Genomic DNA, 25,271 nt, shown 5'->3' with positions numbered 1-25,271 from the left:
TATGGGGATGAATTATCATCGGTCCCCCATGGGTTTTAAGGTTCTTGATTTTGTTTTAAAGATTTTTAATAAATCTATATTTATTTAGAATAAAAGAATGCACACAATACATCAGAACACGGTTTTGAAAACCAAACAAACATGCAGGCTGGGCACACAACGACTAAACAAAATACACATACTATACAATGAAATTACTACGTTGACCAAAAAGGTTCTGAAAAATTATTCTGTATAACCAGCTTTACAGCATGTCTACTCTTGACTAAATGTAACCTGCCATAGCATAACGAGGAATAACCCCCACCTTTGACTTTTCAAGCTATATATATCATGTTAAAGCACAAATCATTGGCTTTTCAATGATACCCAATTTATTTCTGTAGCTGAATTTATTCCAAAGATATGCCTCAGGAACTTCAACAGTGTCCCGCCAATCTTCGCCAACCTCATTTCGAGAAAAACGGCTTTGAAAAATAAAAAATACGCATTGCGCCGCCAACGGCAGTGATAAGCATTCTTCAGTGTTTCCACTTTTGGGGATAATTATGTTTCCCCAATAAAAGGCATAGTGTGAATCTTGGATACCTTGACTACTCAAAAATACAAGGGTTTGGTGTTTTTTTTTTGGGGGGGGGCATTCTTCATTTTGGCACAAGACCCTTGCATACAAGCAGCCATCTTTCAAATGTTTTCTTGTTCAATTCGGCAACAACTGTACGCACATGAAATCTAGATGCGCGTTTCCCTACACAAAAAACAGACACTTTAAGAAGAGTTCAATGCAAATAATACCAATCATTTTACATTTGGTTGCATATCGAATGTTGTGATCACGTGATTCGATCTTTCAGCGGAGGGTTCTCTTATGCACTGCACGTTCATCTTTTGAAATAATTTTTATGGATGGTTTGAAATTGTTGACATATACTCTAAAGTAATGGCTGTAAAAGATGCTTAAATGTTTGGGTTGCCCAGTGGTTGCCTGTCGGCGTGACGTCACAGTTAAACAAGTCATGGTCTAAAGTCTATCGAATCCGAAACAGCGTTAAATCAAGTCTATGAACATAACTTCCTTCGGTTTTTCTTTACCGAATTTATTCACTATCACTGTCGGAGGTCGAGGATTCCTCATCCTCCGACTTTTCTTTCTTTTCGAACACACCGACGATGTCTTTTAGATCCAATGCCTCGACCACGTTCACAGCGTCCGTCGAGTCAGGCTCGATGTAATTATGCTCCCCTGTCCCTGTGTATTGAGACTCCCCAAAATTCATGTATCGAGGCTCCCCCAGGGCAATGGAGTCGCCCGGCTGGACGGGGGCGTCCTCGGGCTGCGGGATCGTGAAACTGTGAGGCGTTGACGAACGGTTCTATAAGGAATGCAAGAAAATTGGGTGAAAATAATGGCCGGACTTTTTTTCTTGAGCATGGCTATGGGACTATTAGACATGCGTGCGACTCAAAATAGGTTGCGGATGACACCACTATGTTGTGAGCACTCTTAAAAGTCCAGGTGTCAAATGGAATTTGGACTCCTTTGAAATCTGGGTTTTTTTACGTAACATTGATTCTAACCCTGTTACTGTCCTAATTATCTTCACTTAGGCATGCAGAATACAGCCAAGGAGTCCGCATTTCATTTAGTCCGATTATAACACTACACCAGGTCATTCGACCAGGATCCGAGTCAGATTTGACCTGCCAGTTATCGGGTCAAAATGACATATGTCTGAGTCCCCTTTCTGGGCCATTAGATTTTGTCCGGAACATATGTCATTGTGACATGAAATCATTGTCATTTCGACCGACGAAAGTGCCGATTTGACTAGGCAAATTGGCATCTAGACCAGTACAGTGTCACGTCAAATCAAACCCTGATTCACAATCGAATCTGACGTGGGACTTGATTATTTTACCAGGCCAAATGATCTACTCGTTTGCAGTTTGAAGTGAGACGCACATTGCCCATTAGTCTATGAGTGCGTTCGATTACTTCCCCGAGCTTACTCGCGCCTGGCTCCTCGCGTGATGACAGACATGCGCAGTGTAGCTTAATAAACGATTCGCTCGTACCCCCCCCCCCCCCCCGCCCTGCAAACAGGACGCTGGGATACTCTGATGAGCTTCACAGAATTTTCTGAAGGAAATGGACTATGACCTATGTATAAAGCATCTGGCTGCAGCTGTTCAAGACCGCATTTAGACAATGTGCGCAAATGTTATCCGAAAACTTCCCATAGAAATACGCACATTCCATACCGGATGTGATTTCTGTTTCATTGCGGACCATGTGGACAAAATTTTGAGCGTCGCATGATGCAATCCGTCCGTTCGTGATCCGAAACGGAGCCTGAGCAAGTGACGGGAATTGTAAATTTACAACACAGATAAGTTTTACAGAATTTCCTACATAGTTACGCTTTTCAACGAGAAAAAAATCTCTAAACTGGAATAAAAAAGCAATGAATCAGTCTTAACGGCCGTTTCAAACCTTGCAGAGTCATGACCTTGATGACGCGCAGGTCGCTGGTCACCCAAAATCCGACCAATCAGAGCGTGACTTCATCAGAGTATCCCAGCGTCCTGTTTGCAGGGCGGGGGTACCAGCGAAAATAAACGAACGGTTCGGGTAAAGTTTCGTGCAAGAGCTGGAAAGTTGAACTTTGACATGACACTGAAGCTGCATCCGAATCAACTGTCTACAGCTAGGGCTATGTCCATGCCAATTGAAAATACGTGACAATAGACATAGCCGTAGCTCTGGAAGCTCTTGATGCGCTCGCCAAACGCGATTTTTTTCCATACCACACGCTCTCTAGTATATATAGAACTGTGCAGGAGGGCGCTATATACGCAATGATATAATGTTTAAAACAACCACATCGTTCGAGTCACTCCTGTCGTGTAGTGGATACCACGTTGAATTATGAATCCGGTGTTGTGAGTTCGATTCCCAGTGATTTTTTTTTATTTCTTCTTCTTTACTTCTTTTTTTCTCTTAAAAAGGTTTGTTATTCATTTGGAAAATTTTTCTTTGACCAGTATGTGGTTTGGAGGATTTTTTTTCAAGGGAAAATAAAGTCCGAGAACCTGACTTGCAACACAACGTACTTCGAATTAAAGAGGTTGTGGAATGCTCGAAGACATTTCCGTCATTTTTCGGGTATATGTAGCCTAAGGTGTGATGAAATAAAAACGACTATTGTTTCTGTCATGAAATGAGTACAAAAGGTACTTTTGAGAGCTGTTTTTTCAGGTCCAGTTTCGACCCGAACGTGCAACTGTGTAAAAGTCGTCGTTGCGGGCAGCAAACAAAACACAGTAAATCGTGACGTAATAAACAGGACTCGTGTATGCTACTGTGCATCGGGAGTCCTGTTTATTACGTCACGATTTACTGTGTTTTGTTTGCTGCCCGCAACGACGACTTTTACACAGTTGCACGTTCGGGTCGAAACTGGACCTAAAAAACAGCTCTCAAAAGTACCTTTTGTACTCATTTCATAACAGAAACAATAGTCGTTTTTATTTCATCACACCTTAGGCTACATATACCCGAAAAATGACGGAAATGTCTTCGAGCATTCCACAACCTCTTTAACAGCGTGTGGTACGGAAAAAATAAGCGCTCACCGGACGTCACGTTGGCAGCCATGTTTATTGCATGGCCTTATGGGATACTTACCCAAGTAACCAGCTCGCCGAGTCGATTACTTGGGCCAGGTCGAGTAAGCGCGAGAAGTCACGTGAGAGGTCAATCGAACGCTGTCGAGCATGCACGAGTAAGCGTGGGGGAAGTAATCGAACGCACTCTTAGTAATATACCCTGGCCCTGGCGAAGCTGACCATGGTCTATTGTACGTAAACAGATTGGGCGATTAATAATGCAACTAGACTGCGTATCACCTCGAGAAACTGACCAATCAGCATGCGCCTTCTATACGCACGTAATTCAAGCTCCCCGCGTGCGTAAACATTACGCCCACGATGAGTACCTTTTGGTACAGGTTGTTGTATAACAAAAGCGCCGCATCGAAATTGACCAATCACAATCTTAGTCCAGAGTTGGGAATAAAATGACGTCAAGCATGCTTAGATACGACAGACGTTATACAGGAGACTTGGCTCCGTGGATAATGGGTGATACTCAGACTAATTGCCCATTATACCAAACGGAATTACCACGAAACAAAAAAAGGAACATTTCCCGAACAGCACACAATAAAAATCCCCGGGTCAGATTTGAACCGGAATCCAGGTTCTATTTGCCCCTGATAGTTTTCAGTGTCAAAATTACACTTTTCTGGAGAGCTGTGGGCATGGTCTCGTGGATAAGGGCTATGGATTCGTGGTCTGCGGGTAAAGCTGCAGGTTGTTGGTTCGAGTCCAGCCGTGGGTCATGGTGCGTGTGCCCTTGGGCAAGGCACTTTGTCACTCATTGCTTCTCTCCACCCAGGAGTAAATGGGTACCTGTGAGGGCAGAGATGGTTATTGTGATTGAATTAGCTTCCTTGCGCCTAGCTAACAGGCTGCATGGAGCTGTATACTCCCCAGGAAGCTGAGATGGTAATTGGAATGTTTAATTGGCCCAATGTTCAGGGGTAATAATAACGTAAAGCGCTTTGATCTTAGTAAAAAGCGCTATATAAGATAAAAGACATTTTTTTTCCAACTATTGCCGGGTCAAATTAACCTGAAAAGGGTATCAGAACAAATAGAACCAGGATCCCAGGTCATATCAGAGTGCATACGTTTCCCGCACGCGCACGAGTTCTAATGGTCCCTATTGGTCCCTGATGTGCCAGGGTCTCGCACTGGTCATATGCGTGCACTAAATTTTCCTCTGGCCAAAACCGCACGCGGACCTTCCCCCAACTTTAGAAACGCGTGTGGCACGCGCACAAACACTCAACAACAACAAAAAACTGTTCCCTTTCCAAACCTCTTTGTCCAACTCAAAAACTACCGAGCACCTCTCGCTCAAATAACGACTGAACAGGACAGAAATTCCTTAGCAATTTAGCCATACCCTTTATTTGGCCCAAAACAGTGATAATGTGTACGAATGTATGCAAGTTATGACCAACGATACCTGAAACAATTGCACTTTTGTCTACGTGCAAGTTGTGGTTCACATTACCTCGCACGTATACAAAAGTGCAACTCTTTTCGTACCATTTGTCATCAATTGCATAATTTTGTACACAACAACACTGGCTTGAGCCAAATAAAGAGTATGGCTGGATCGCTAAGGTATATCTTTGCTGATTAGTCGTTATTTGAGCAAGATGTGCCTAGTAGTTTTTGAGTTAGACAAAAAAAGTATTCAGGGGGACTTTCGTTTTTGGTTGAGTGTATGCGGTTCTACATTAGTAAGGGCCTCTATTTTTGTACGTCAGATATGTCTATCTTGGAAAGTCTTACCACCAGGAGGAAGTACATCCCGGCAGCTAGGAGGATGGCCAAGATGATAGCTCCGATGACCGAGCACACAATAATGACCACCCTGTTATCGTCTCCAACGGGTTCTACAATCAAAGAAAACATGGAATGTAAAGCGTTAAAGTCACAATGCAATAAAAGGCGCGACCTATTTCTTTAGTATGAGGCGAATATATTTATTCTCTCGTATTCACGGCAGCTATAGATCATTATCATGTTGCGGTCATCTTGATTTTTCCCAATTCAAATTAACGTAACCAAAGTGAGGCTGGAAGGAAAAATAGTCTGGTTCCTTTTTGCACACAAAAAAATCATTCAGTACTGTTATTGGATACAGGGAACATGACTGAAATGGTGGCAGGATGATAAGGGTCTATGGGCTATTCTGAGACAGAATATGGCGTAGGAAACACAAAGCACTGTGGGTATAAACAAAATTCACGTGCGCTTCACGTGCACACAAAGTGCGTGAACACCTTCGACCCGTGGGCTTCCTACTGTCCTTTTTGTTTATACTCATTCAAAACTAAGGATACTATTCAAAACTAAGGGCTTCATTCCAATCGTGGACCAGACTCGTGTCCTATATGTTGTTAAAGTCCACGGATGAATGCTTATACATAATATCAATTAAACGAACACTTTCGTGGTAAACAAAAAAACCGTAAACAATGCACTTGAATAGGACGGCGGATTAAAATGTATCCGGGCACGTTATCACTGTACACGCACGTGGCCCCCTTCAATGGAGAAACCACTGCGCACACTATTGTACAAAGCAACTACTACCCTATGACGGATTTTCTGCACAATAACTAGCACAATGCTTTGGCCACAGAAGGGGGCCTTCGTGATAGAAATGAGAGTGTGACCGTGTTGGTCTATAGACAAGTATTAACCACTACAAAGATCGTACTTTCTTTAGTTGTTTGGGGGTTTTTCGTTGGCGTGAATACTTCATCCGTCGTGTGTGCCGCGCTCTCAGTGTGTGCCGTGCTCTGCTCCGGCGTAGTGATCGCGACGCACCAGGCCTCCCTTCCAGTCCATGTCATATTCTCTGTACATATTCTGGACGCACTCCCTTCCAGCCAGTAGCCTTTTTCACACTCAAAGACGGCTGTTATCACGCCATCATTTAATGTGTACACTCTGGTTCCGTGGTGTGGAGCTGGGAGCTCCTCGCACTTGATCTCTGTACACATGGAAAGAAAGTCTTTAAAAATATGGAGAGGTCATGATTCACCAAAGGTCACTACCGTTGAGGGCGCTGCACAACGCTAAGTGATGCAGGTTTGTTGTCAAACCTTATGTCATCTCATCTTCACAAATTATTTAATGAAAACGACAATGAGGCTGTTTCGCTGAAGTAGACAGGCACCCACTGATTCACACACACTTAATCAGTTTCACCGATTAGGCTTCTACATGTACTTGTTTATTTTTGTGGTGCTAAAATATTTAGTAAGGGAATACCATCCCATTTACAGTGTTCTTATAACAAAAAGGGTTCTTTCTAACAAGAAAGAAAAGTGGCGCGTTGGAAGCGTCTTTGGTCCATAACACAACGATCCAAAACCTCGCTCTGCTCATGAGGGATTTTTGTATTTACCTTGAATTGGACGCAATAAACATGTACGCTCAAATGGCTCAAATTTCCAATAATCAATGAAAGCAGAGTGGCGCAGTGGAAGCGTGCTAACCCAGAGGTCCGAGGATCGAAACCTCGCTCTGCTAACGAGGATGTTTTTGTGTCTACTATTTTATTTCCTTGAATTTTGTCACAACATACACTTTATAATTTCTTCAGGGGCTAACCAATGAAAGCAGAGTGGTGCAGTGGAAGCGTGATAGGCCCATAACCCAGAGGTCCGAGGATCGAAACCTCGCTCTGCTAGCGAAGTTTTTTGTTTGCTATTTCATTTCATTTTCCTGAAATATGTCACAACGTACTCTTTATTATTTCTTCAGCAGTGAACCGACGAAAGCAGAGTGGCGCAGTGGACGCGTGCTGGGCCCATAACCCAGAGGTCCGAGGATCGAAACCTCGCTCTGCTAACGAAGTTATTTTTTTTGTTTACTATCTCAATTCATTTTCCTGAAATATGTAACAGTGTACACTATATTATTTCTCCAGCGGTGAACCGACGCAAGCAGAGTGGCGCAGTGGAAGCGTGCTGGGCCCATAACCCAGAGGTCCGAGGATCGAAACCTCGCTCTGCTAACGAAGTTTTTTGTTTTATTTACTATCTCATTTCATTTTCCTGAAATATGTAACAATGTACACTATATTATTTCTCCAGCGGTAAACCGACGCAAGCAGAGTGGCGCAGTGGAACGTGCTGGGCCCATAACCCAGAGGTCCGAGGATCGAAACCTCGCTCTGCTAACGAAGTTATTTTTTTTGTTTACTATCTCATTTCATTTTCCTGAAATATGTAACAATGTACACTATATTATTTCTCCAGCGTTGAACCGACGCAAGCAGAGCGGCGCAGTGGAAGCGTGCTGGGCCCATAACCCAGAGGTCCGAGGATCGAAACCTCGCTCTGCTAACGAAGTTATTTTTTTGTTTACTATCTCATTTCATTTTCCTGAAATATGTAACAATGTACACTATATTATTTCTCCAGCGTTGAACCGACGCAAGCAGAGCGGCGCAGTGGAAGCGTGCTAAGCCCATAACCCAGAGGTCCGAGATCCGCGTTCAGAATATCCAAAGACATCTACATTGCACTATACAGGGTGGATAAAAAAAATTAAACAGAGGTAGGGCACACGTGAATCAATGGGAGATATCCTCTGTTTAAGGTTAAATCAATCTCCTCTTCACAATGAGACCCTGATCACGTCATTACATTCATTATTGACTGAGCAGGGACCAATTTTATGAAAGTGTCTATTTAGAGAATAGCGCCACTTTTCAATCGGTTGCCAATTAAGGCAGTTGGGGACAAAAAGAGATTTCACCATGAAAAGTGGCGCAATTCTCTAAATAGAGCCTTTCATAAAATTGATTACTGCTCAGTCAACCGTGAATGTAAGGACATGATCAGGGTGGCATTTTAAAGAGGAGGTTCAACCCTAACCAAGGATATCTCTCCTTGATTCACATGTGCCCTACTTCTGTTCCATTTAGCAATAATATCTCGGTTTCGTTGTTTTAACCAGCCTGTATAACACGGAGTCGCTTGGTCATCTGAAATCACGTGATACAATGTTCAATGACGTGATATGTTTCACACATGCTTAATTTTGGCAAGATACCATTTGGGTGCAAAACGCTTAGTAAAAAATGACGAAAGCCATTTTCACGTGTTCTTCTCAGTTTGCCTATGATCGTCTGGCTTCTAAATGTTTTCAGAGTAAAAAAAAAAAGAGCTACTCGCTTTTTCAGTTATAAATCTTTATAATAATTTGTTAAATTGGGTTTGCCCTTCACCGACGTTTAAACACTGTATACTCAGTGTGTTACCTCCCGAGTGAAAGATGGAAAAAATCACTCGGATTGGACTCGAACCCACGACCTCCTGCTTTCTAGTGCAGATGTCTTACCACTCGACCACCGAGCTAACGGGATCGGGTGGCTGGTTCGAATCTCATGTACATAGCAGCGGGTAGCGCATAAACTATTATAAGATGGAAAGATGGGGAAAAAAATCTTTTTTTTCCATCTTTCACTCGGGAGGTAACACACTGAGTATACAGTGTTTAAACGTCGGTGAAGGGCAAAACCTAATTTTATTTATATCACCCTGACGCAAAATTCCATCTTATTATAATAATTTGATTGGCCGTCCATAGCTTACCGATACATTCGTTGACGATTGAGTTGCTACTCCAATTACCCTGGAGGAACTCTCCTTGGCTGTCCTGGGGTGGCTCACACACCCGGTGTGGGGAACCGATTAGGAAAAACTTATCTCCGCAGGAAAATTCCACCTGGATTATTCAGAGTTGCATAGAAAAGATTTAGGCTTTTGTTTTATACCGAATACCCAAAGTTTTAAAGATTTTTTTTTCACCACGTACGGTGGAAGAGCTATACTTCCCTACATTATAAAAAAAAGTTTTAATAAGTGAAGTAAGTAGGTTAAAATTCCTGTCAAATGTGGGTTTCCTTTCTTTTCAATTCAATTCAATTTGCTAGACATTTATTCAACGTTGTTCATTAATACACAAAATTAATGTTACAATTATAAATCAACAATAATGCGTGGTTCTGAAAAAGACAGGTTGGAGTAAGTTATTAAGCCAGTGAGTATGTCAGTGAGGTACAAAGATGACAAAAATCATACGTTCGTTAAGATCAGCCCCTAATATAGGAATGGATAAACAAGTACCAAGTGGTATAACCCACGACGGGCGGGTGACGTGTGAAGACGGCTTTAATACGGCACGGTGACCCGAATGAGTCGTGATCTAATATGCAAAAATGTGCAAATTAGACACATGCGCATCAGTGTTTTCAAAAGCGGTCTTCGAATACAAAGCTGGAAGACTCGAGTTGCATGAATACAAAGCATGGCCGAGTAAACTGTCCACCAACCAACCTACCCACCCACCTACCCACCACACCCGTCGTGGGAAAACAGCATGAATGTAACGGTGTAGTAAGAACAACCTGCTAAGTTTTTCAATTGGGGTAATTCCGTGGTTTTGTCAGAAGAGCCAGATGTCACGCTTTGCACCCTAGATTCATAGAATGACCAGTTTGTGGTCTCTTCCGTCCACGCGCATGATCGATGGACGGAAACCCAATTACAGAAGCAAACACAGCTGATTTTATTGTTCGTTTTTTAGTTGCCTCACAGTCGTGATGAAAATAAGCATTAGGCCAAAAAAAAGTCTCCGGTTTCTGGTATGGAGCTTGCCCCAAAAGTGGTGCGGCGACGCGGCTTTTTTTTTTTTTTTACCTGTTTTTTTTTTTTTTGGCTTCAAATGTCGGCTGATGACTGCAAATGGTGCCTGACTAAACTTAGTGCAAATATATGGGAGTCCAGAGAGGCCACATAAAGTTTATTCTCGATCATAACCCCATCTAAAAACACGTTAAAATTGTGCAGCAGCAGAATTCCAGTCAAACCAGTGAGTTTGGCGGTTTCAAGACATCATCTTGTATTGAAAAAAAAACTTTTTCATTTTGCCGACGCGCATGGCTACGGCGACGCGCGCGCATACCAGAAACCGGAGACTTTTTTTTTTTGGCCTTACCTCCGATCCCAGCTGATTGTGTGCATTGCCCAGGAACGTCTTGTTGCCGTTTTTAGGAGTCTCAAGATTGGCACAGGTGATTACTGTAGGACAACCACAATTAATTTCTCATTAGGTGACAATGGAAAGTTTTATTTTTGAAAAGCTGGGGTAAATTTTCTCAGTCCGCACTGCTGGTTAATACATGACAACTTTAATCCTCAAGACAATCAGGCTACGTCCATTTGAAAGATGTGCTCAACTTCAAGCCGTGCCAACAATATCAAAGGGACAATACGTCCCGGAAAGCAACCAATTTGGCTACAAAACGCGTTTTAAACTAATTGATAATGATTAGTCAGAACATTTGAAAAGACAATGTAAACGTCCACACAACCATCCTTTTAAAATTGGCGGTTTTTGTGTTATTCATGCGAGAATGAATTTTGGGGGTCAACATTTTGACTCAGAAACGAACTGTTTGGGTGTTAGTCGTTATTGCAGTCGCACATGTTCCAATTGTGCACAGTTGCAAACATCATGGCCAAGATTAAACTCTGAAACAAAGTGTGAATAGATTACAAAACACTTTTGAATTTGAACCGAAATATGGCTGTGGATATAATATCCCATACATCAAGACAGTACTTACAATCGAAGGAAGCTCCGTAGGCTATCCAGTACTGCTCATAGGCCAGCATGGTGACTTTAGCCAGCTCGGTGATCCCCGTGGTCAGGAAGTCATACTCGCAGTACGGATTGGCCTGGCAGATCCGGTCCAGTTCCTCCGTCCCATTCCACTCCGAGTCCGTCGGTGGGAAGAAATCTGGCACGAAGCTAGGGTCCTGGTAGTAGTCGTGGCCAAGACCCTTATCGTAGTGAAACAAGGATTGGTCGGGAACTATCTCCCCTGAAAAGTGGACGGAATAGTGTCATCAAGGAGAGGTGTGAGAGAGAGTCGGTGGCCTAAATTTATCTCAATCGTGTCAATCATTCTCGACGCAAATTGCAAGGTAAACTATGTCACACTATAAACTGTCCTGGTTCATATTTTGATTTGTCAAAATGACCTCGAAAATTTTGACTCGACAATGTGTGATTTTTTTACCCTGAAAGCATCCTGCCAAACAGAACCCGGATTTTTTTGTCACACTGAACGTCACTGAACGTTTTATATTGAACGTTTGGATTGACGAGTTCGGGTAACAGCAGTTTCCTAAACATGGCACCTACAGGATTGACCAAAGTCGCTGTAGAGGGTCTCCGGTGGGTCGTCGGGATCGAACAGCGTCCCGGACCTGGAGCGAAGATCGTTGTCCCTGTTGTCGTCCCACGAGCCGAAGAGTCCCGTCGAGCAGTTCTATACCAAAGAGACGACAGAACGGAGACGACAACATGACGATGACGCAGAACATGTTAAATATCGATTATATACATGTTTGTGGTCAGTATATAGCACAGTTTGCTTAGAATGAATTCAATACGTGTTGGAATAATTAGCTTGATTTACCAGAGGATGACGCAATGGAGGCGCCCTTGCTGCATGTGATGTCACTTCAGGCACACATTCGTCAGTTGAAAGATTGTATTACATGTATACACATTGTGAACATAAGATGTGGCTTTTTGTAAACATTCTTTGTACCCAATGTTTGGGGAAAAAAGTCCGGGAAAAAAACCGGCAAGACAAACATCAGAAGTAAAGTGAAACAGAACACAAGGAAGTGTTTTCAGGACTGCAGTAAAATGTAAGCATGAGCGCTATCAATCCTTATTCTTCCCTTCTCTTTGTTGGTGTCCCAAGGTTTCTCTACGAATACGTCACTGTTTGTCAAAAATATGGACGGATAATTGAAGGATGGTTTTACTTAGAATAATGACGTTAATGTGACAGTTGTCTGCGATTAGAACACGGATGACCAAGGTTCTCCTACGAATAAAGCATACATAATCGTAGTTCAACCTAAGCAGAATCCCAGCATATCCGGCCATATCCGTAGAGATTTCTACCACAAATGAGCTACGAATCTCCACGAATATGTACGAATAGAAACGAATAACAAAAAACGAGTTGGTACGGTTGTCCTACGGATGTCCTACGGTTGCACTACGATTGATTTTCATGACGATTCTCAACTGAATTTTGGAACAGTTTAAAACTTCCGTAGCCCCTCCACGAATACCCAAGGAGGATGACGGATAACCACTGATGTACTAAGGATGATTACGGTACTCCAGTTTACCACGAATTTTAAACCGTGGATATCCGTAGCTCCAAACCGTGAATATGTGACCAGAAGCTTACATCTCAACCAGCATTTGCCTTCCGACTTCGTGTTTATTAGGGTTTTTTTTTTGCGGGGGGGGTTGACTGTTAAAATCCTACCTTGAATCGGTAAGGCACCAGGACCTGCGCGGTCAGCATTTCCTGTGTGCCGTCGACGACCACCGCAAACTCCGAGTCGATAAATGTCACGATGATCTGGGTCAAGTTCCCCGTCTGCTTCTCCTGGGGGAAGGTTAGAAAGAAAGCTGTGGAAGAAATGACAAACAGGAAAGATGAGCGGAGACAAAAAAACAAGGTTATAATCGTTAAATGTCTATGATGGCAGAAAACGGTTTGGGGACTGGGTCAAGAAGCTTTGCGCCGAAATGGCAGCATCGAGATATCACTTCCTACGGAGCTGAGATGGTCTTTGGAATGTTTTATGTGCGTCAATGAGAAGGGGGAAATGCTGCACAGTGCCATTAGCAGTATTCGTACCCTTTCTAAACACCATGTTATAATTCTTACTTTTTTTTGGCTGGGGTGATTCCAACTAAACATGTATTTGGGACTGTCTTAACCTATGTTGGGGACATAGTTGGGGCGTATCATTATCAAAGGTCATGGGCGTCGCGAGGGGGGGGGCAAGGGGGGGCACTTGCCCCCCCCTGGAAAAGCAAAAAAAAAAAAAAAAAAAAAAAGGAAGAAAAAAAAAGAAAAAAAAAAAAGAAAAAGAGGCGCGACGACAAAGTGGTGTAAATTTAATGAGTTGGGGGGGGGGCAAAATGTCCCTGCCCCCTCTTAAACTGATAAATCGAGAATGTGTTGAGAAAACCACGCATTTTTGGGCAAAATTTTTTTTTGCCCCCCTCTAGAAAAAATCCTGGCGACGCCCATGTCAAAGGTGCTGGATATACAAAAAGATACCCACGGCCATCGCGTATGGTGGTCTGGTCGTCGATCTCCAGGAGCTCGGTGTCGATAAAAATCTCCAGGACGGTCCGATCGGACTTGCGGATCATGATCTTTTCCTTGTCGTCTTGCTGCATCCCCACAGCTGTCAGTACAGTTGCATTCCTACGTACGCCTTTTGAAATGAGAGTCAAATTTACGAGTGAAGTCCTTATGTTCGATTGGTTTGTTTTTATCAGGGCTCGCACTCGTTTTTGTTATAACGTCTGGAAAAACTGTCTAGTACAAATATTTATTGGACACAAGGTGATTAGTTAAGAGCAGTAACTGCAAATAAAATTGTTAGAGCGAGTCGCCATGTTGGACAGTTACACTACATTCTACATCTTACTCTGCAGACTAGGGTTCAGAACCTGTCTGGAATTGAATTTATCGGTCCCAACTTGATCGACTAGATCTTCTCACGTAAGGTGTCAATAGATTTGTTGCCCCGTGCCAAATTGACATCTACAGGGATGGGAGTCTCGGAAGAAATCATTCATTGAAGGTGTTTTTTAAAAGTGTGCCCGGGGCCAATTTTTTTTTGTTGCGTGCGTTAGCAACCTTAACGGATCCAATTACGAGAGACTCCCCAAACATGTCGTCAGCAACAACACGAAGTAACACCCTTGTTCATAGCATTAAAAACTAGCAATCGGAGAAAACGGTAACTAAATTTTCTCGTTTTGGACACTTGATGTATTGAATTTATTAAATCTGCTGTTTTTCACCAGTTTGTATATAGAATCAACAAGAAATCAGAGAAAAAAGGTGAGTCTTAGTTCGTGCAACCGAAAAAGCTGCGAAACTGTAAATTTTCGTTTTAACGAAGTAGTATACTTCGGGTCCCTGATATATCACGGAGCGATGAATTTACCATTTCGGTCGAGGATTTCCTCGAACCGTCCCTGAAGTCTGAATTGTGTCTGGGATGCCGACGTGGTGTCCAATAGCGTGTACTCGCCCTTAGCATTAAAGGTGTACTCAACACCGTCGAAGGTCGCAAAGTGAGGGTCTCCGTACACAGTCGCTACAATTAAAGACAAATAAACAAAAACAAAAGCAAAAGAAATTAAACACACTTTTACGTCACAACACAGGTATCCTCGGCTTTTCGGGTAATGAACCCAAACTTTTTTTTTTTAATCCACATCAAAACATATTGCACCAATCCAATCGGTTAGCAGTCTTCAAAAGTCGTCTTGAGTATATGAATACTCTCATTGATATTCTGATACCCAAGTCGGTGAGTCGGTGAGTCGGTGAGTCGGTGAGAGCGATTCTGGAGTGCTTTGGCCTCGTGGTCTGGATTATTAAATTTGCGGTCTGCGGGTAATTCCGTGGGTTCTGGGTTCGAGTCCAGCCTGCGGCTACGTTGCGTGTGCCCTTAGACAAGGCACTTTGTCACTCATTGCTTCTCTCCACCCAGGAGTAAATTGGTACCAGTGAGTGCAGAGATGGTTATTGTGGTTGATTAAGCTGCTTTGCGCCGAAATGGCATCATGGAGCTTTATACTACCCAGGGGGCTGAGATGGTATATGGAATGTTTCATTGGCCCAATGAGCAGAGTAATAATAAGCGCCTTGTATCTTTTGGCAATTTGGCGCTCTATATGTCCAGTTATTTTTATTATATTGATATCCTCGCACGACTTATAATATGCAGGCCCTCTTCTCTTATATATATACACATATAAATGCTACCGGTTTTGTATAAGTTAAACATTCCTTTAAATTAAGTCCACCTGACTTAAATAATGGAAATTCGTTAAAGGAAATATCATCATTCTATTCATACTGTATAAACATTTATGTATTTTAATTACAACAAAACATGGATTGAAAGGTCCATTTTAATGACAACAGATGATAGACTTTTCAGACTTATGTTTTTCATTAGCAAAATGAACCGGCCGGTTCTGGTTCTCTAGGCAACCAGTTCAAATGAGGTCGGTTTAGTATTGTTTTAGGGATAAAAACCCTAAGGTTAATTGTTTTTCTTTAAGGATAACAAAGTTGTGAGTGAATACTATCCGTTGTTTTCAGTTAATCACAGTATTTTGTAATGCATGATGCGCTGTTTAGCGATGCTACCTTTTGGGACCCGCACTACCAAAATTCAATTCATTTAAGCTTTTATCAACTTATCGTAAATCTTGAAAAACCAAACTAAAAAAAATGAAATGTTTCACTTGCAGCCACATGTAATACATGTAACCTTAAATTCTAGTCTCTTTGTATTCCTCAATGGCTCAATTATGGTATATTGACTTCCGAGGGCGGTGATGAAGGGCGTACCGCACGATGCGGTGCTGCTGTCTACCTACCTGGCCGGACATTACGGTACCACGCGCAGTCACGAGTAGGTCTGACCTTCTGGTAATAGTCGCAGTGGTCGCCCCATATGCAGCACATGTAGTATGGGGCGAGGTCGGCGATCCCCGAGGACAACTCGGGCACCTGCAGGGATGAAATATGTGTGAACCTGAGTCTGTAGAGTTCTTGGCGTGCGCTCCAAAAAGTCTCTAGTCAGATTGTTGACCCCTATTCCGGGTCAGACTTTTTGATTCAATCTGATATATAATGACTCAATAAAGGGTTACTTTGTTGACCCAGTGTTGTGTCAGATAGTCTCTGGGTCAAGAGTGACCCGCTTTCCGGTTCACATGTAGATTAAACCTTCTACCGGGTGAATTTGACCTGTTTTGGGGGGGTTACCTGTGGTTTATCGGTGTATGATCCGGTATATGGTCAAATACAAAAAAAATATTTCCGATTCAGAAATGGTTAATATATTAAACATTATAAAGATGATCCAGGAAATGTACTTGAGCGGGATTTGAACATCCGACCGCCGGCGCTCTATGAGGAGCTATCAGGCCAAAATGTGATGCTTATTTACACTCTGAAAAGTCCTATAGGCATATCGACGTGGAATCCGAGTTCTATTGGGCCTGACACTTTCCGGGTTTTCTGCAGATGACCCTGATCAGGTTTTTTTTTTCTTCAGGCGACCCAGATACGTTGTGTTCAGGCGATTGGGGTTATGTTTTGGCAAACCAGATACGGGTCCAAAAAATCTGACAAGCTCTCCGGGTCAAACGGACCCGTAAAGAGTGTGAAACCCTAGGACTCTTCTCCTGCATGAAAAGATCTGACCCAAATTGGGTCGGATCTGACTCAGATTGGGTTAGATCTGACCCGCAACTTTTTAGAGTCTAGAGCCGATAAACTGCTTCTACTTCTGTATGATTGCCGGAAACCTGTTGTTGCTGATCATAACTTGTCTTTGGGAAATGCTCTTTTTAACAGGAAAAACGAGTTACTTCAAATAAAATTAGACGAAGGAAATCTTAAAGATATTATACCTTTCCAGATTCGTTATAGAGCGGAATGCCCTCCACGGTGACCCTTCGCGAGAAGCTCCCTGATGAGCTGTCTCCTGCGTAGACTAGATTCTCCCACTCATCGTAGCAGCAGGTCGAGTCGTGGCCATCGCTTTGTTATGACATACAAAGAATACGCAGGAAGAGATGACATTCCAATGCACAGGGATATTACAAGGAAAATGTCGACTTCGACTGAACCAAATGAACTTATACGTCTGCAAAGACATCCATAGTTTAAGTCGTGGAAAACCTAAACCATTATGAAAAAAAAAGAGTTTAAATTGTCCAAAACAAGAACCATTATGAAATGGGTCATTGGGGAGGCTCCCAGATTTTTACAGGTCGCTGACATCTTGATTTGGTGCAAATGACAAAAAAAAAGAGTTGAACGTCATCAGCATAGCAAACGAGAACCATTGTGAAAAAAAAAGAGTTACGTTGATGAAAACAAGATCCATTAGAAATCAAACAGAGATAGATTATCTTTTGACAATTCTCTGCATTTTTTTTTGGGGGGGGGGATATAATATTCCAGGTCAAAGAACAAACAAAAAAGAACTACCCAATATTTAGTGAAATAAATAGTAGTTGTCCTTCTTTGAAAAACACTGTTGACAACACTCACGAAGGGACGATGCTGGTGACGCAGTGAACCACGTCGTCTTTGAAACGACAATACTCCTGGGTACGGTTTTGCACGGTGTCGTCCATGTTGCACATGGGGTCGGGCTTGAAGCGCCCCCTGTCGGCCAGTGCCTGGGTCAGGTTGCAGGGGCAGGGACGCAGGCTGTTGAGGAGTTCCTTATCGACTCCAGCCGCCTTCTCCCGTTCGTAGAACTCGTCACAGCGGAGGTTGGAGTAGGTCGATGTGTCGTTCTGGAACATGCCGTTCATGATGTAGCCAAGGAAGTGCAGGTCGCTCCAGAGTGCCAGGTCGTCACTGCACAAAGTGGATGGAAAATGACATCATAATCGAAAGCTTTAGGCTACTGAGAGTCATGGTAGCCTCTCGCCGGCGAAAATGGGAACAATGCAGTCGATTGTGGCGATTACTCTGACTGATTGCAATAACGCCGCAAACCAGCCGAAGTGCTCTCCACTGGTTTGCGTTGTTCCTTCATAAGGCTAGAATGTTATCCAGACGGGGGACCTCCACTATCCCCTCGCAAGGCTAAACAGCGCCCCTGTTAAGCCTGCCATCAGAAGCGAATTTTCTTACAGTTAGACTTAACAACAAGCCCTGGTAACTCGGAAAAGATACCCAAAACTTAGGTCCGTGTTGTCTAACAAATTGTCAAATCAGCCTTTTTTGAGAAAAGTGGTTGCAATAGGAGGGCGATGTTTTTATCCACAAATTTACCCAAAACCACAAAGCGCCAAACCTCGAAAAGCCAATGTAGTCTGATGAGCAATAATACAAATATCAGTTCGTTTTCCTTTTTTTCCCCCAGCCTCACATCAATGTGCCTGCAACCTACCGTTGAAAGCTTGGCGTGACCCTGATGATACCGATGCAGTTCTTGTCGCTCACCTGGGAAGCTGCCCGCGATGTCCACGTGTACATGCCGGTGTTCGGCACAGTATAGGACACCTGACAATTAAAGTTGATTAATTAATGGATTAACTGAAACTTGACGGCTTTTCATTACACATTGCAAACGTCGCTCGAACCTGTAACCTCACAGTTTACCACACTCCTTTGCAGTGAAGAAACATTACTTGATCTTAACAAGAAACGCATAGCAGATCCAGTTCAACGAAGAACTGCTTAGTCAACAACCTCGTCCCCAGTGCTTATTTTATTTCCAACCTCGTTTCCAATAGTACCAGGAAACTTTCTTACTGTATCCTGATTCGATACCGCCCTTGGCCAGTAATGGATTCATATCGTGTAGTTGTTGTTATTATTTACGTGCAGTACGTGTTTTCACGATCATTGCAATGATAACATCCTTCTCAAAAATACCCCTGTCCTCTCCAATTCCAATATGAAATGCGATACTGCATATTGGCAGGATAATATTGTAACATTTTAACTTCGAAAACAATCATGTTTTCGTAACTCACGGCGCGAATTGATTGTTTTTACCCCAGACACCGCATGCAAAAACAAACGCTAATGTAGCGCACTGGTAGGCACCAGACTATTCCTCATTTGCATACTAGTTCAAAAATCTTGCACATGCAAATGATCCAATACCAGGATAAGAGAGCAGGTAGTGGTGGGCGCGTACCGCTTGACATCCTGAAGACGAGGCTGTTTAGTCAATGACAAAGTGATCAGAACAGATAATTTTTGAACCTGTTCTACCCCTGGAACACACTTTTTCAGATAATCGGATGCAGGAGGTAATGGGGAGATTAGTAAAGATCCTAACACTCGTAAGACAAAAACAAATAAATCTTAATTGCTTTGAGAGTTATAATTGTTCACGTTGGCGAGACACCTGTCGCTAAACGTAAACCTGTCTTCAAATAGTTTGTGCTTGTCCTCATTTGTACGATTTTGTCAAGATCCATGAAGTCCATTTGTGCGACGTTAGTCCATCACCTATCAGTATGAGGACTTTCAAAGTTTGCACACTATTTCATGAGTAGACCATCTCGCACTAGTCATGGGTAGTTTTGAGTCACTCTCCAACCTCGAAAACCGCATGCTGCTTCACCATCTTTCCCCCATGGATTAGTCTGCTTGCGCGCAAGTAGAGCAGATCTGAGATCATTCTTGCGAACAACTTCACAAGTTCTCACAAGTCTTCCAGATGTTTCAACAATCCCCAAGTCGAGTCACAAGCCATCAAATGATCTGAGACAAAGGCATTTTTTATACTGCTTGATATACTTGTACGACGTATTCGACAAATACACACTGCTCTGGGGTTTTACAAAACGATAATTGTGTACCTCGTCAATCTCTTCCCAGGTAGGCGGTCCGGGCAGGCCAGTATCAGGGTCTATTGGCTCGCCGTAAGCCAACACGTCAATGCGGACCTGGGTGAAGTTGATTAACTTGGGGTTCCACTCGATGGTGACTGGTCGGTCGGCGCGAAGCCACGCCTCGCTGTCCGGGTTCACACGGGTCACGCGCTGTGGCGTATCTCCAATTTTCACTGGGTGCAATAAGAGGATTACAAAATGTCGACATAGTTTCTATAGTGCAGCCAGTTTGGTCATCCCTGCGATAACTAGATAGTATCATCATTTTTAACACTCGATGGAAAGTTGTTTCAGTTACAGTTTACGTTAGGGAAAGATTATAAGTCGTGACAGCATGGGAATATTGGGTACCAAAATAGGTAACACCCATCACCCCACTGAAACAAAAATTACAGTGATAGATCAAGAGGGGGTTTGGGGTTGGAACACCCCCCCCCCCTTCTGTGCCCGAGGAATGAGTGAGTAAGTTTACTCACCTATTTCAAACAGGCCGGTGTAGGCCCAGTCCACGCCTTCATTGTCGGACAGTTGAATTGGCATCCGGCGGTTCACCTCAAATAAGGTCGGTGTGAAGCAGTACACCATCCACTTGGTGTGGTAGGTACAGTTCTGGATGGCCTTGGGCTCGTTCACGTCACCGAAGAGTAACGTGTAGTTGCCTGACGGAAGGAAGCAGGGTCCGGCCACGAGGAGCAACGATTGACCCAGCATGGAATCGTAGCGAGGGAAGGTTTTAATCTCACCTAAGGTGCGATATAGTAAAACGTTGGTCATTTTGTAAAATAGTTTTACCGGATGGCAGACAAGATTCATCTATATTTAATGACAATTGACCCAAGACATTACGAGTCATGCTTTTTTATAATGACTCTCGACTCCACCTGGCTCTCATAGGCAAGCGCAAATGTAAAACAAACCATGACGCAATTCAGATCCATGCCATCATCCAGGTGTGCTGTTTTTACCGAGAAATCGTCCCCCATGTCAACATTTTAAAAAGCCCCCAGTCTCCCCCATGGTGAAAATGCTGCCTACGCCGCTGTGCCCACCTCAGGCACGTGGCTTCCCTCTAGGATCAGCCCCCCCCCCAAAAAAAAAAACTTTTCTTAATTTCTGACCTCTGCAGACCGGGTACTGCACGTTGATGCGACTGATTTGATACACGAACATGCCTGTCTCGTCGTTGTTGGTGTTCTGCGGCAGTTTCTTCAGTTCTTGTGATTGGCCGCTGTACAGATTCTCTATGTAGTAATTGTCGTCATCTCCCGCATTGAAACCCATCTGTAATGTCATATTTGTTTTCTTTGAAATTGAAATTGTTCATTGCATTTTCTTGTCTTAATTACATTCTTGTGCGGTCATTTAGTTTGAAACAAAACACCTGGTGTTTTGAAATAACATAGATGTCTCAAACTGTGACAAAGAATTTCAAAAATAATGGAACCAAAATGTGCCCACTGTTTGTATAACCCAGTACGAGCACTAACACACACGGTGGCCCCCTGCAATGGCGTAATCATTTTGCCAGCTATTGCTTAGTTTTTCTGCCATTCAGCAGTTGCTTTTTGCTTAAGCTGGCTGATAGATGCTTCCACCATAGAAGGGGCCCCTTGCATACACGACAGCGTGCATGTATAAAACAGATATACGGATGTCAGTGATTCAAATCCCGTTCCCAGTCATGTTTGTTTTTAAAACCAAATTCTTACACAATTTGTTTTTCTTTGAATTCATTTCTTAGCTCGATAGTTTCCAAAGGCGTCGTTGCACATTTTGTGCACAAATTTACAAGCAAATTCAAGGATTTAAAAAGCTACGGAATCGTTTAAAAACGACGGAAAACGATAAGACTCACGATCGCAGCATTCCCACCGAGACCAGTGCTGGCTGATCCTCCACTTTCGACACCGGTAGTCCACTGAATACTTTTATAACGGAAAAAGGCGAACGTTTCAAACTCATCGGTTGCCAAGACAACCTGGAATGTATTCACCTACATAAAGTAATCAATTGTTAACGATAAATGACAACATTTTGATAATCAGTATAATAAATGTTCTTATCGATCAATCGATACGTTTCTGTCATTGTGCTGATTTGTAAATCGTTTATCTAGCCGGTTAGTCTCCACGTTAGGTCCTAGTAATCTGGTCGGTTTTTCGTCGGTTAGTCGATCAGTTAGTTGATTGATTAATCGGCTTACCAGTGTTCAATCAGTTCTTTGAAATTGTCGGTGTCTCGGTGTTTTGTTTGCTTGGTTGATTGCTTGGTGGGTTATTTAACAGGTGAATCGGTCAGTGGCTGAAGCTGGTTCATAGGTAGGTCGGTTGCTCGGTCGGTAGGTATGTCGGTTGACTGGTCGGTTATAGTCTAGATTTGTTAGGTCAGTTGGTTTAACACAGAGGAATTCCTCCTCATTTCTCACCGGGTCAGCACCGGCTGTGTAGCCGTAGAAACTAACATTGACCTCGGTTTTTTTTAGTTTACATGTAAGTCGATCAGGCAGTTGTTCGGAATGTCGGCTTGCCAGCCGTCAACCGGTTCGTTGGTCTGTCGGTAGGCTTGTACGTTTGTGAGTTGATAAGTTTGCTGATCATTTAGCAGGTGAATCGGTCAGTGGCTGGAGTAGGTCGGTTAGTCGGTGATCGGTCGGTAAGTAAGTTAGTTGGCCAGTCAGTTTTAGCCTGTTTTTGCTAGGTCAGTTGGTTGAAAACAGAGGCCTTTCAAATTACTTACCGGGGCAGAACCGCCTTGGTAGCCGAAAAAGCTGACCCCATCCCAGGTAGCGATGACCATCAATTTGGTCCTGAAGTCAGCGTGGTAGATGAAGTACTGGTTGATTGCTCGATCGCACCGGTCCATCAGATCCTTCTCAGTGCTCTGCCGGTAGAAGATCTGTCCGCTCTCCATGATGTCCACGTTGGCGTAGAAAGGAGCTATCAGGATCATTTGTTGAGGGACTTCACCCTGCGTAGAGATATGATACGTGGATCGTGGCTTGGTCAAAATCAAGGACTTTCGGTAAAGAATCTGGTGAAGCATACAAACAACTGGGTACCAGGTAATCTCCTATGATTGATAAAATTTTAACTGATGCGGTAGTTAATGTGACTGAAGTTTGTGTCTGCTTTTGCTGCTGTGAGTTGCTGCTGCTGCTGTTGTTGGTGTTGTTGTTGTCGCTGTTGTCGCTGTAGTCGCTGTTGTCGCTGTCGCCGCTTTCGTCGCTGTCGCCGCTGTCGCCGCTGTCGCCGTCGTCGCCGTCGTGTTGTGTTGTTGTTGTTGTTGTTGTTGTTGTTGTTGTTGTTGTTGTTGTTGTTGTTGTTGTTGTTGTTGTTGTTGTTGTTGTTGTTGTTGTTGTTGTTGTTGTTGTTGTTGTTGTTGTTGTTGTTGTTGTTGTTGTTGTTGTTGTTGTTGTTGTTGTTGTTGTTGTTGACGACGACGATGGGTACATTAGAGTAAAAATACATTCTTACGGGATTATTCGCTGGAATTGGTCCGACTGGGAAAGATTCCTGTGGCTTGGAGTGATCGTTGACGCCATTTTCAAAAGACAAAACGCCGTTGTCATTTACCTTTAAAAGATATTCATTGAGTACACTTTTTATATCTAAACATTATTCATAAAAATGAATCAAATAAAAATTGTTCTAACTAACCATTAATCATGGAAGGTAACAGTGGGGCTGAATGACGATTTTTTTTATCTAAATAATTATAAAGGGAAAAATAAAAATTATTTATTGAAGAAAAATTACATCAGCGAAGTTAGCACAAATTGTCACGATTTAAAAGTACGTGGAGTGTTCAAGAATATGAGGAACATATCCACGCTTAACGCAATTGAAAACGATTCCATGTTAAATCAATCCCGGGACATTCCGTTATTTCGTTTTACCGTTTTGGATTTCCTCAAAAACAAAAACAGTAAACGAGCCATTGACCTTGTTGTCGTTTTACAGTTTTGTAAAACGGTCAAACGGTATTAAGTCACAAAAAGCAATTACCTCTTTATTGTTTTTGTAAAGCGTAAAAAGCGATAAACGGTTAGTTGCTTTATTTTTAGAGTGTTGTTTTACAAAAACATGACAATGTCAAAACGGTCAATAGTCTTGTCGACCATTTTTTTTATTCAGGTTTAAGTTGGCAATTATAGCAATGCACCTTGGAATGTTAATGTGTCCTTGGGAAGGTCACTGCCTGTGAAATTGCCCTCCTTCCATTTATGTCGTTCTAGTTCTCGCGACAGAATTTGAGAATATTGGCTATTGAAGAGCCGCGCTGGACTCCAATTTCCTTCAACATAATATCTGCAACCTCTTCATACGTCTTACCATCCTGTATCCATTGTGAAATGTCCCCCTTGAAATTTTCCAGCGCCATTTTTGCTTGCAACTCTTCAAGCCGGCCCCACAAACTGAATCGCAGTAGATGGGGTCAGGGTCACGCCAGGAATCACACCACGCACGATTTATGCCGAGGTAACACTTCTTCGTGCACGGCATGGTCCCCTTCCACCCCCGGCCGGCCTTGCCCACCATAAGTACCGCCACAAAATGCACTACGGACTGTTAACTATGACACTGAAGTAAAAGAAAAAAACAGTCTGTATTGAATACTGACCGTTTTGCTGTTTTTCAAAGTTATTTGTGTAAAACTGTAAAACAAAAATCGTTGATCGCTGTAATGAAATTTATGAAACTAAATAAAACGGAATAACTGTATTTATCTTACAAAACTGTAAAACGACAAACCGGTCATTGGTTCGTTTACTGTTTTCGTTTTTGAGGAAATACAAAACGGTAAAACGAAATAACGGTCTGTCCTGGGATTTAAATCCCCACGATTGACTTAGTATTTAAAGCCACAATTCACATGACCCACGGGTGCCGGTATCGACATTGATAACATCTACATTTTTTGCTGGTGCCCAGCAACGTCCACTTCTGCATGTTATCACTGAGGTGAATTCAATGTCAATTTATTTTAGAAAAGTAATTTAAATTGACGGTATGTTTTTTCACATCTCATTTCGTTTACATTTATTTGCTTGTTATATTTAGTTAGAATTGCATCAAAAATTGGGGTGTTTTTTA

General features: G+C 42.8%; 1 protein-coding gene and 3 non-coding genes across 4 annotated transcripts; 3 read left to right on the top strand and 1 right to left on the bottom strand.

The window, feature by feature from the left end:
- Positions 1-635: 635 nt before the first annotated feature.
- On the bottom strand, positions 636-23,139 carry LOC119735121 (sushi domain-containing protein 2-like). The gene is made up of 19 exons (XM_038208814.1): positions 22,915-23,139; positions 22,034-22,171; positions 21,297-21,459; positions 20,655-20,921; positions 20,146-20,351; positions 18,720-18,832; positions 17,867-18,181; positions 17,221-17,350; positions 16,180-16,312; positions 14,730-14,882; positions 13,833-13,988; positions 13,022-13,167; positions 11,869-11,995; positions 11,288-11,545; positions 10,657-10,739; positions 9,252-9,384; positions 6,362-6,637; positions 5,428-5,531; positions 636-1,373 (listed from the first exon to the last, which is right to left on the bottom strand). The coding sequence occupies exons 1-19, from the start codon at positions 23,125-23,127 to the stop codon at positions 1,098-1,100; spliced, it is 3,390 nt and encodes a 1,129-aa protein (XP_038064742.1). The 5' UTR covers positions 23,128-23,139; the 3' UTR covers positions 636-1,097.
- Positions 7,429-7,500, top strand: Trnam-cau. The gene has a single exon. It is a non-coding gene; the product is annotated as a tRNA-Met (tRNA).
- Trnam-cau lies at positions 7,595-7,666 on the top strand. Its single transcript has one exon. It is a non-coding gene; the product is annotated as a tRNA-Met (tRNA).
- Trnam-cau lies at positions 7,926-7,997 on the top strand. The gene has a single exon. It is a non-coding gene; the product is annotated as a tRNA-Met (tRNA).
- Positions 23,140-25,271: the final 2,132 nt, after the last annotated feature.

This window comes from Patiria miniata, unplaced genomic scaffold (assembly GCF_015706575.1).
Source record: "Patiria miniata isolate m_02_andy unplaced genomic scaffold, ASM1570657v1 HiC_scaffold_29, whole genome shotgun sequence".
NCBI lineage: Eukaryota > Metazoa > Echinodermata > Asteroidea > Valvatida > Asterinidae > Patiria > Patiria miniata.
This window is presented reverse-complemented; position numbering and strand designations above follow the sequence as displayed.